Raw genomic sequence first — 12,004 nt, 5'->3', positions numbered from 1 at the left:
CACACACTCATGTAGCATCCACCCCTTTAACTCCATACACACACACACACATATATATATATATATATATACATACACACACACTCATGTAGCATCCACCCCTTTAACTCCATACACACACACACACATATATATATATATATACACACACACACTCATGTAGCATCCACCCCTTTAACTCCATACACACACACGTGCACACACACACACACACACAGACTCTTCCCTATTTAGTAGAACCAATTCATTGACTACTATTTTGCTAATGTAAATAATATACAAAGAAGTATGAGCTTATAACAGGAGAGGCTTGTAGTAGTAGTAGTAGTAGTAGTAGTAGGAGTATGAGGAGGGGGATAAAGAGGAGGAGGAGGAGACAGTAAGGGCATGTAGATGTTGCATTGATAGTGTGTGGGTGTTACTTTAGATCACATTTCCTCATTGACAGCATTTCTAACCTTAATTTACTTGCAGTTGTCATCATCATCATCATCATCAGAGTTTCAAGTACCTAATTCTCTTTGCTTATATCATCATCATCATCATCATCATCACTGTACATGTCATGGTGAGACAGTTAAGTACTGAGCAAAACATATCTAAACTGGTGCTGAGGGTGGCAGCGGTGGTGGTGGTGGTGGTGGTGGTGTGGTGGTGGTGAGAAAGAAATAATAAATCATTGGAATTAATTACTCTAATTGGAGCTGCTTTACAAATTGTTTTCAGTGACTTGAACATTAGAATTTTGCATTTTTACAGCTCTATAAATATTGCTTTATATGCCTTGTTTTATGATGAGAATGATGATAAAGGCACAAAGCCAGTAATATGGAGGGGGAAGGGGTAAGTGGATTACATTGATCTCGGTACACGGACCTACTTTATTTTATCAACCCTGAAAGGATGGAAGGCAAAGTTGACCTCTGCAAGATTTTAATTCAGAATGTACAGTGTATAGAATGTATAGGCGCAGGAGTGGCTGTGTGGTAAGTAGCTTGCTAACCAACCACATGGTTCTGGGTTCAGTCCCACTGCGTGGTATCTTGGGCAAGTGTCTTCTGCTATAGCCCCGGGCCGACCAATGCCTTGTGAGTGGATTTGGTAGACGGAAACTGAAAGAAGCCTGTCGTATATATGTATATGTGTGTTTGTGTTTGTCCCCCTAGCATTGCTTGACAACCGATGCTGATGTGTTTACGTCCCCGTCACTTAGCGGTTCGGCAAAAGAGACCGATAGAATAAGTACTGGGCTTACAAAGAATAAGTCCCGGGGTTGATTTGCTCGACTAAAGGCGGTGCTCCAGCATGGCCACAGTCAAATGACTGAAACAAGTAAAAGAGTAAAGAATGCCAGAAGAAACACTGCAAGGTATTTTGTGAATTCTTCAGTGATTCTGCCAGCTTACCACATTATTGATTTCAAATTTTAGCACAAGGCCAGAAATTTGGGGGAGAGGGTAAGGCGATTGCATCATCTGAGTGTTCAGCTGGTACTTATTTTATTGACCCCCGAAAGGATGAAAGGCAAAATCAACCTTGACAGAATTTGAACTGAGAACGTAAAGACAGACAAAATGCCACTTAGCACATGCTAGCTTGCCACCCTTGCTCATCACATTCATCATCATCATTGTTTAACGTCCGCTTTCCATGCTGGCATGGGTTGGCTGGTTTGACTGAGGACTGGCAAGCCAGGAGGCTGCACCAGTCTCCAAACTGACCTGCAAGGTTTCTGATTGGAGCCGGGTGCAGCCTCCTCGTTTGCCAGTCCTTAGTCAAACCATCCAATCCATACCAGCATGGATTATTGCTATTATTATTCAAGGTGGCGAACTGGCAGAATTGTTGGCACGCTGAGCAAAATGCTTTGTGGCATTTCATCCATCTTTATGTTCTGAGTGCAAATACTGCTGAGATCAACTTTGCCTTTCATCGTTTTGGGGTTGAAGAGCATCCAGTTGTAGAAAATCTGCCTAAATGTATTCCATCTGACACATGCTATCATGGAAAAGTGGACATTACAAGGATGATGATGATTGGAATCTTCATCTTTATGCTTTACTTTGGAGACTTAATACAGATGATGGGAGAAAAAAAAAACCTGTCACTTGGAATGTAGGGTCATCTCAACAGTTTTATACACTTGACACTTATTCTTTTGGTCTCTTTTGTCAAATTTAAAAAGTAAATACTAGGGTTGAATTCTTTGACTAAACCCTTTGAGGCAGTGCCCAAGCTTGGTTACAGTCTAATGACTGAAACAAGTAAAAGATAAATTACAACAAGCTTCTTTCATTTTTTGTCTACCAAATCCACTCATGAGGTTTTGGTTAGCCTAGGACTTAGTAGAAGACACTTGCCCCTGGTGCCATGTAATAGGATTGAACCTGAAACCACATGGCTGGGAAGCGTACGCAACCATTCCTGCACCTATGTTTTGATCAGCCAAAGGATATTGAAGACTGGTTTTGGTTGACTTTGGGCTAATTTAAATTAAGGCCTAAAGTGGGATGTGTATTACGTTCTTATTTGAGAAACACTACTTAAGACAAATCTAAAAAGTTATCTTTACAAATTTTCTATAGAAGTTAGAGCCAGTTATGAAAGTGTAAACAATGCAAAGATAGAAAATTAGGTAATGGGTGTATATGCACATTTCAGGAGTTCTTGTTCTTTCATCAGCACCACATCTCTGTGCTATTAGACATCTCCAGCAAGAGGTTACATGCATTGCTGGGGAAGTGATGCAACCAATTTAAACAGTCCCAACAGTTGATTTTTTTATTTTATTTTATCTACTCCCAAAGGATAAAAAATAAAATTGACTCTGGAATTTGAACAAGTAGTTAAGTAACATTAAGCATGTCATAGTGTTGGTGCTTGTGTCACAGAGAATGTATTGTTGCTGGACCTTTCTTTGCCAGGAGACAGCTGTGAAGAATAACTGAAGCAAATTCACAGACATTTAACTCAAACTAGCAGTATCGCCCGGCGTTGCTCAGGTTTGTAAGGGAAATAACTATAAAGCATTTTTAGAGAGTTATAGCCAAAAAATAGCAAAAAAATGGGAAAAAATGATGGTAAATTTTTTTTTTTGAGAGTTAAAAAAGGTGGAGTTGCGTCCCCTAGACAGTTTGTGTTTCTGATTCTCGACCCCATGTCGAATTTATCGATTTTTTTCAGAACTGGGGGAACTTTTCAAAATTTTCGCTGCATTAGTTTTGAATTATGACATTGGGCTATGTGTGTGTCAAGTTTCATCAGAATCGGTTGAAAGCCGTGGTCAGGGTGAGGGTACAAGCAAACAGACACACAGAAACACGCACAGACAAACTGCCGTTTATATATAGAGAGAAGAGATATTTATTGCCGGATTATTTGATGTTGACTATTTACAATGAAAAATATTAATTCCCAAATGGAAGGAGAGAAAAGCTTCACTACATCCATAGAAGCTACTTATAAGACATTGTGTGAGTGTTCAGAATCGGTCTAACTGCACAAAGTCCGAAGATGTCTGCTTGAGTGTCAGAAGTCATCTATCTACCTGGTAAGAGGTAAGGCATATGAATCAGTTGGCTGCTCTCCTCATTCTACCTTATGAATTAGATACCAATCAGTTTATATGGGCAACAAGAGGGTAAATTCTAGAACATCCAAGCCAGCTTCACACCGAGTGGTTAGTTTATAGATCAATAACATGAAACTGTGGTGGCTCAGTCATGGTGTTTAACTGAGTATCTATCAGTTAGGGTTCAAATCCTTGCTACAAGCATTAAAGTCGAAGTGCTGGAAGATTTGCTTCAATTCAATGATGATGGTGATTTCATTGTCGAGAGAGCATTTCAAACCTATGTTGTAGCAATACAATAACAATCTACTATAATTCCAAGTAGGCTTTGTGTTACAATAGAAAGATGTGTGTGTGTGTACGTGTATGTGCATATGTTTGAATACATACACATTAGGAGCTTGCTCACTCACTTTGTCTCTGTCAAAAGTTCTCACTATGGATGTTTCATCAGGCAAGCAACAAAACCTGAAAACATGGTGGGCAATGAGTTGGGTGGGGTTAGGGAAAGAAAACAGAACTTGTTGAAATGTTATATGTATATATATACAGTAATGCCCACCTGATGATGGAATAAGTCTCATGCAACCTGCTTCTTGAAAACATTTGCACATGCCTGAGCTAAATTGACATTGGGTCGACATTTATAAGGATATGGGGAAGGGAACACAAGGAAGTAAATCAGTTTCATTATATTACTGGTACTTATTTATCAGTGTTCACATATTTGAGAGGTTAGAGTGGGAAACAAATCAAATTTGAACTCAGAACTGCTCCATGTTGAAGATAATGTAAAAACATTCGGTCATGATGAAAGCAATGTGGATGCTGCATTACACACCTACCCACTCGCACTCACAGACATACATACACATATACATACATGCACCGTACTCACATGCATACATACACACATACAGGCCTACATACATATACACATCATACGCACACACACACACACGGCCTATACACTAAGCGAATTTATCAGTAATGCTATCTACATACGCATTCAGACTGTGTGTGTGTATGTATGTATGTATGTATGTATGTATGTATACACACACACACCCCTTCCGGTTTCTTGTGTTTACATCTTACTCTTTCCAATGTCCTTTAGACAGCGAAACGACATGCCCACCACCCCCACAACTGCATCCTCCTGCTTAAACAAGCTTCTGTACTCTGCCCAATTATATATATATAAACAGGCAATTAATTTTCTCTACTTTTCCTTTGTTAAGTCATAAAATTTGTCTAATTATATAGTGTTTTCATATATATATATATATGTGTGTGTGTGTGTGCGTGTGCGTCTCAGTGTGTGCACATGCTCACGCACATATATTTACACACACATATGCACACGCACTCACACTAGTGTTTTGCACATGCACTTATAATGTATACCAGGCCGCAAAACAATCTATATATGCGTAACATACACCTACAATACTACGGCCGTCACTAAATAGTGCCCTTTGGGTATGACTCAGACAAGATCATTTCACAGTTCTGCTAAGTATCTATCTACTTTCTCCCGCCGTGCCCCTCCCTCTCTCTTTCTCTGCTCTCTCTCTCTCTTCTCTCCTCACGCTCTCTCTCTTTCTCCTTCCCTCTCTCTCTTACTCTATTCTGTTACTGTTCATTCACGTTATCATCTCCACTCGGGGTATGTTTTCTCTTCTCTCGCTTCTTCACTACCCATGGCAGTCGACAACGGGTGAGAATGAATATACACTGGTTTCTTACATTTTTTTTAATGTATATTTATTATTTGATAATTGTTTGTTTTAAAAATTTAATTTATTCCTGTTGTTGTTGTTATTTTATAGTCTGGTAGAAAGAAAGATCATTTTCGTGAAGGACCAACTTACTTTAAACTGTGACATTTTTTTCTTCTGGTATGTTAGTGTAGTGGATGTTGCTTAATCTACGAAAGTGTCCGTTTTTTTATGTTATCTGTTGTTTAACCCCCATGTCATCTCTAACTGAGGAGACCTGCTTATTATCAAAGACGTTCCACCCACGACTTTTACACTAACACACTGTCTCTTTCCTTCTTTAAGACGTACGATGTAATTTGAAAGAATGTTGCTGCTATTTCTAGCACGTCGCGAGAACACAAACTATTTCGTTGGTTTTGTTGTTAGAGTAAATTTTTCATTCATACCATTTTTTTAAACGTCATTTTATTTGAAGACACGACAAAGAATTTTGATTTAAAGGTTCGCGATTTCTCACCACCACCTCAGTTTTACTTTTAATATTAGTGATATCTTCAATGACACGGCTAGACAGCCTCATGATTTACGCCTGAATTACTCACATGTATGATTACTGAGACATTCAGTGGTAACATTGACGGGAAGTTGTGATTCTCATGCCTTTCACAAGCTTTAAACGTCACACACCCTAAGCGAAACTGTTCTTCGGTTTTGTTATTTGCAGAGAAAGAACTTAACATTATGATTCACCACTGTCCATTTTCTTTTATTATCGTAATTCCACACAATCTAAGGACTATTGTGTGCATAGTATGGTGGACATAGATTGTGTAGCAATCATGCCTTTCCCGAAAAGACGGCAAGCGTAACGAAACGGACTTCAGCCAGGAAACGAACCAGCGTAACGCGTACTCGATTCGCTGTGGACGTTATTGCGTTTGGGTGGTTGGTTAGTAGCAGAAGAATTAAATCCTGAATTCTATCGATTGAAAACTATCGATGGTAGTGAATGTATGACCAAGAATAATTCAGCTTTGTCTAAACCCATCTTCAACGAGGCATCTGACAACAGCACTGCACTCCCAACTGTGTGCAGCCATGCCAGACGTATGCACGCATGCACACACACACACACACACACATCTATGAGAGAGAGAGAGAGCTATGTGTGAATTAATCGATAAGAGTGTGTCCATGATGTGTTGGGCACTAGCAGATCTCAGAGGAATTTCCTTTAGTTGTTGTTATTGTTTAGCCTTGGCCAAATCCTTGGTTCATCCCGACTACTTTGTACGTCGTCATTCCTATTGTAAGTCGGGGTCGACTTGGCTGTTGTTTCTAAGAAATTGAGTTTCCACATAGAGGCATATATGCATATACGTGTATTGTATGCGTATATGAATGAATGGATGTATATATGTGTATATAAATGTATGTATATATATATATATATATGTTTATGTGTATATACATATATGTTTATATGTATGTGTAATGTGTGTGTGATTGATTATAGTATTCATGAGAGAAAAAACAAAAATCATCATAATCTCTTAGAATTTTTACATTTTGGTTATGACTAAGCAAGATCTCTCTCTCTCTCTCTCTCTCTCTCTCTCTCTCTCTCTCTCTCTCTTTTCTCTATGCTTCTCTGAGTTTGGCTACATCTGCAAATTTCAACATTTGTATGGTTTTTGTTTTATTTTTTTTTTCCTGAATGTTTCATAGCTAGATAGCCAATAGCCATCCTTTTGGCCATTCATGCATGAAGGTCTTATTTATTGGGTATTAGTAATAATAATACTCTTGGAACAGGCATGAACAACACTACATCCCATTTCATCTTTACTATAAGTCTGAGTTACAGTTACAACATCAAATGAAATGTCTTGGATTCTTATTATTATTAAGGTAGTGAGCTGGCAGAATCATGAGAGTACTAGGCAAACTGCTGAGCAACTTTTTGTCCGTTTTTACATTCTGAGTTCAAATTCTGCCAAGGTTGATTTTACCTTTCATTCGTTCAGGGCCAATGAGTACAAGTTGAACACTAGTGTCAAACCCCAACCCCAAAATTGCTGGCCTTGTGCCAAAATTTGAAACCATCATCATTATTATTTAAGGTGGCCAACTAACAGAATCATTAGCCCAGTGGACAAAGTGCTTTGTGTCATTTTGTCAGTCTTATTGAGTTCAAGTTCCAAGGTTGACTTTGCCTTTCATCCATCCTTTTGGGGCCAATGAAATAAGTATCAGTTATGCACTGGGGTCAATGTACTCGACTAGCCCCCCACACACACACACACACAATTTCACGCTTTGTGCCTATAGTAGAAAGGATTATTGTTATTATTATTATTATTATTATTGCCGGTGGCACGTAAAAAGCACCATCCGTCCGTGGCCGTTTGCCAGCTCCGTCTGGCACCTGTGCGGGTGGCACGTAAAAAGCACCCACTACACTCACGGAGTGGTTGGCATTAGGAAGGGCATCCAGCCGTAGAAACACTGCCAGATCAGACTGGGCCTGATGCAGCCTTCTGGCTTCACAGACCCCAGTTGAACCGTCCAACCCATGCTAGCATGGAAAGCGGACGCTAAACGATGATGATGATGATTATTATTATTATTTTTGGGCAGCTGTCTGGCAGAATCATTACACTTACTTAGGCTCTTTCCTCTCTGTGGAGCATAAACTATTAAGCTATCAATAGATTTATTTCCTGTCATTTCTGCTTCCCTCAGTGAAATCCCTGTTCTTTTAGTTCTGCTTCAGTATTCTCAAGGAAAGGCCTTTCTCTCCCAGATCATATTGGTTTTGAATTGTCGTGAATGATTCTGTAATTCTGCCCTTTTCTAGGCAAGAGTATTGGCCCTATGCAGAGACATTTTTACCTCTGAGAAGAAGTGGTCTATATTAGTCTGGCCTCTATCGTTTGACCTGTCCAGCATGGAATACCCTACCAGGAACTTGCTCTCTAGTAGCTTTCGGTCTCAGGCTCATTGGGGTGCACAAGAACTTGCCCTCGTGATGGTGAGTCATTTGAGTATCAGACAAAATGCCTTGCAATATTTGTTCTGGTTGTTTACCTTCTGAGTTTAGCTCCTGCCAGAGTCAACTTCACTTTTCATCTCTCTGGGTTGATAAAATAGAGTACCATTCAAGTATTGAGATTGATGTTGTCAACTATCCTTGTCTTCCAAACGTTTCTGGCCTTGTGCCAAAATTAGAGAAAATTTGTCATTATTGCACTGGCTAAGTAGATTAATGATAGGATCTCCAACCCTAAATTACCAGTTCGTATTCACCACTTTGCTTTTCATTCTGTCTTAACACAAAGTCATCCTGAATTACCCTTCAGTTAATTTAGCTAAAGAATACCTGACAGGACTTTCTGCAATAATAGACTAGCAGCTTAATTGTAAAGTAACTCCCAAAAAAGTGAAGCTCATGGAACCATGTGATTCATTAAAGAAATAGCTAATTAATAAAGCCGAGAAATCAACACAAATAAAAGATAAATTTTAAATGCTGAAGCTTTAAAAATATTTAAACCCTTTTGATACCAATCTGCCAGAAACACCTTGAGTTTTAAATTATCTGAATAAAAACCTCCCATCAAAATTTCATGTTAACTTATGTTCCAAATATTAGCTTGATAATGGCGAAGTTCATCATCATCATCGTTTAGCGTCCGCTTTCCATGCTAGCATGGGTTGGACGGTTCAACTGGGGTCTGTGAGGCCAGAAGGCTGCACCAGGCCCAGTTTGATCTGGCAATGTTTCTATGGCTGGATGCCCTTCCTAACACCAACCACTCCATGAGTGTAGTGGGTGCTTTTTACGTGCCAGACGAGTTTGGCAAACGGCCACGATCGGATGGTGCTTTTTATGTGCCACCGGCACGGGGGCCAGGCGGGGCTGGCAACGGCCACGAACAGATGGTGCTTTTTACGTGCCACCGGCACAAGGCCAGTCGGGGCGGTGCTGGCAACGGCCACGAACGGATGGTGCTTTTTACGTGCCACCGTAAAAGTTATTTTACTAAATTATTATTTCCAAAGTTTATTGAATCAGACAGTGTATTTGAACAGAAATGGTTAAACTATGGATATTGTTCCGAGTTTAAATATTTTATTTCTAAGAAAACTCATGGCCCAGTACACACCCAGCAACATCCCACACACACACACACCTTGACCTTTTCTGCCCTTTGTGAGCTCATAATGCATCCAAGTGGGCAGTATGGCTCAGATGAAGTGCTACTAATCTGGACTATCATCATCATCATCATCATCACTTAGCGTCCGCTTTCCATGCCAGCATGGGTTGGACAGTTCAACTGGGGTCTGTGAAGCCAGAAGGCTGCATCAGGCCCAGTCTGATCTGGCAGTGTTTCTACGGCTGGATGCCCTTCCTAACGCCAACCACTCCATGAATGTAGTGGGTGCTTTTTACGTGCCACCCGCACAGGTGCCAGACGGAGCTGGCAAACAGCCACGGACGGATGGTGCTTTTTACGTGCCACCGGCACGGGGGTTTGAAAGGATGAGGTTTGAAAATATCCCTTCTTATTATAGTGCAACCTCTAACTGTTAAACTATAATATTGGCCATGAATGGATTAAATAATTATGATTTGTAAATGGGTCAACTGAAACCAATATCGTTTTTGGCTTGGTAAATGTTAAATTAGGCAAAAGGTTAATGAGTTATTTGTATGTATGTTAATTATCATCACTTATTTTGTTAGCTGAACAAATGGTAACATTTTGCTGCAACCATTATCAAAAATTTTTGAAATACTTCTAACTAAAAAATGGTTATTGTTGCATTAGAGATTGAAAACACACACACACAGTCTTTCTTCCTCCCTCTGTGTATATATGTATGCATGGTTTTCAATCTATGGCTATATATCTTATATGTATCTAATAGTTGTGAGCGTGTGTGTACATGTATTTATATTGTGTGAATATATATGCAGAAACATTTATTGTGTGTGTATATAAATATGTGCACATATCTATGTATATATATATCGATCATTGTGGGTATGTTTGTTTGTGTGCATATATCTGTCAATGTATGTACATGCATGTGCATACACACACACACATATATATATATATATATATATATATAAACACACACACACATGTATAATTTACTGGATGTATTTGTTTGAATCTGATGTTTTCTTTAAAATTCATCAATACTGACTCTTTCTCTCCTCTATTCACATAAAGCCTCAGTGAAAGCCGTGACTAACCATTTCAGAACTATCGCCAATTGAATGAGCTGTTTATGCTTGTAAGAACACAGTATTTACAGCATTGAATTTGATTGGACTACACCAGACTAATCCGTATCAATTGAAATACGAAAGAAATAGAATAGTATTTGCGATAATGGTGGTAGAGGCATTGGCGGCGGTGGTGGTGGTGGTGGTTAAAGCAAGCACATCTTATGAGTATGTGCAAGGATTTTTATTTTAATGTTTTCTTTTATTATTCTTTTATTTTTTTTTACTTGTTTCAGTCCTTGAACTGCGGCTCTGCTGGGCACCGTCTTGAAGGGTTTCGTCAAACAAATGGCCACTCCACCTCTCCGGTACTTATTCTGTTGGTCTCATTTGCTGTAAACAAACCAACACCAGTTGTCAAGCAGTGACAAATAGACAAACACACACACACAAAGAGGATTCCACAGTTTCTATTGACCAAGTTCACCCACAAGACATTGGTCAGCCTGGGCTATAGTAGAAGACACTTGTGCATAGTGCCATACTATGGGACTGAATCCATAACCATCTGGGTGTAAAGTGAGCTCCTTAGCCACATACCCACACTTGCAATGGAACTGCTTGTTCTACCACTACTACAAGAGCTTGTGTTCCTGCAAGGTGTCCAATTGGGTACCACTGCCACCTAAACCCATCTGTCTCTCTTGTGTCTCACTGCCGAAATTCCTGGCTTATAACATGGTCCTACCTTTCCATTCCTTCCCAGAACATCAGTGACCCTCTGTAATTCATATCTGCCTTCTACTTTTTTCCCTTTTCCCAATTTATGTATTATTCTCCCACCTCATACCCCCAATGTTAACTGGTATTGCAACTTTACATTCAAGTTGATTATAAACCACATCAATCTGACAAGTCTGAGAGTGTTTTCAGAGGTCTTGGACATTACCTCTTCTAGCAACATTGGTTGTAATACCACAAGCTGTGTAGCTGTATTGGTCAACAGCATAAACTGTCTGGCTATATTGGTCATTATAACACAAGTTGGCTGGTTGTTTCAGTCAACAGCACAATTTATCTGGCTTATTGGTCAACAGCACCAATTCTTCTGGATGTATTGGTCAGCAACACTGTCTGGTTGTATTGGGCAATAGTACAAAAGCTCTGGCTATATTCAACAGCATCTTTCAGTTGGTATACCAGTTTATCTAACATGCCTATCTGTATGTAGCATTAGATGTCCAGGAAAGTCACCATCTACTAAGGCTAATGCTTATGTCTCTATTTTCAAATATTGATCACTGTGCCGGTGGCACGTAAGAGAACCATCTGAACGTGGCTGTTGCCAGCGCCGCCCCGACTGGCCTCGTGCCGGTGGCATGTAAAAAGCACCATCCGTTCATGGCCGTTGCCAGCCCCGCCTGGCCCCCGTGCCAGTGGCACGTAAAAAGCACCATCCGATCG

The 12,004-nt window shown here is 39.8% G+C and overlaps 1 protein-coding gene across 3 annotated transcripts in view; it reads left to right on the top strand.

Annotated features, from left to right (window-relative positions):
* LOC115214947 (kinesin-associated protein 3) overlaps positions 1 to 12,004 on the top strand; it is a 113,554-nt gene that overhangs the window by 27,325 nt on the left and 74,225 nt on the right. For 2 of the 3 annotated variants that reach the window (XM_036505441.1, XM_029784036.2), the window contains exon 1: positions 5,154 to 5,291. The exons of the other annotated variant lie outside the window; for it this stretch is intronic. In XM_036505441.1, the coding sequence (XP_036361334.1) occupies positions 5,275 to 5,291 (17 nt within the window). In that variant the 5' untranslated portion in view covers positions 5,154 to 5,274. Of the gene's footprint in view, positions 1 to 5,153; positions 5,292 to 12,004 lie in introns of those variants that run through there. 3 annotated transcript variants of the gene reach the window in all.

Source organism: Octopus sinensis, linkage group LG8 (assembly GCF_006345805.1).
Source record: "Octopus sinensis linkage group LG8, ASM634580v1, whole genome shotgun sequence".
Classification (NCBI taxonomy): Eukaryota; Metazoa; Mollusca; class Cephalopoda; order Octopoda; family Octopodidae; genus Octopus; species Octopus sinensis.
The sequence above is the reverse complement of the archived record's forward strand: the minus strand, read 5'-3'. Positions and strand labels throughout refer to the sequence as shown.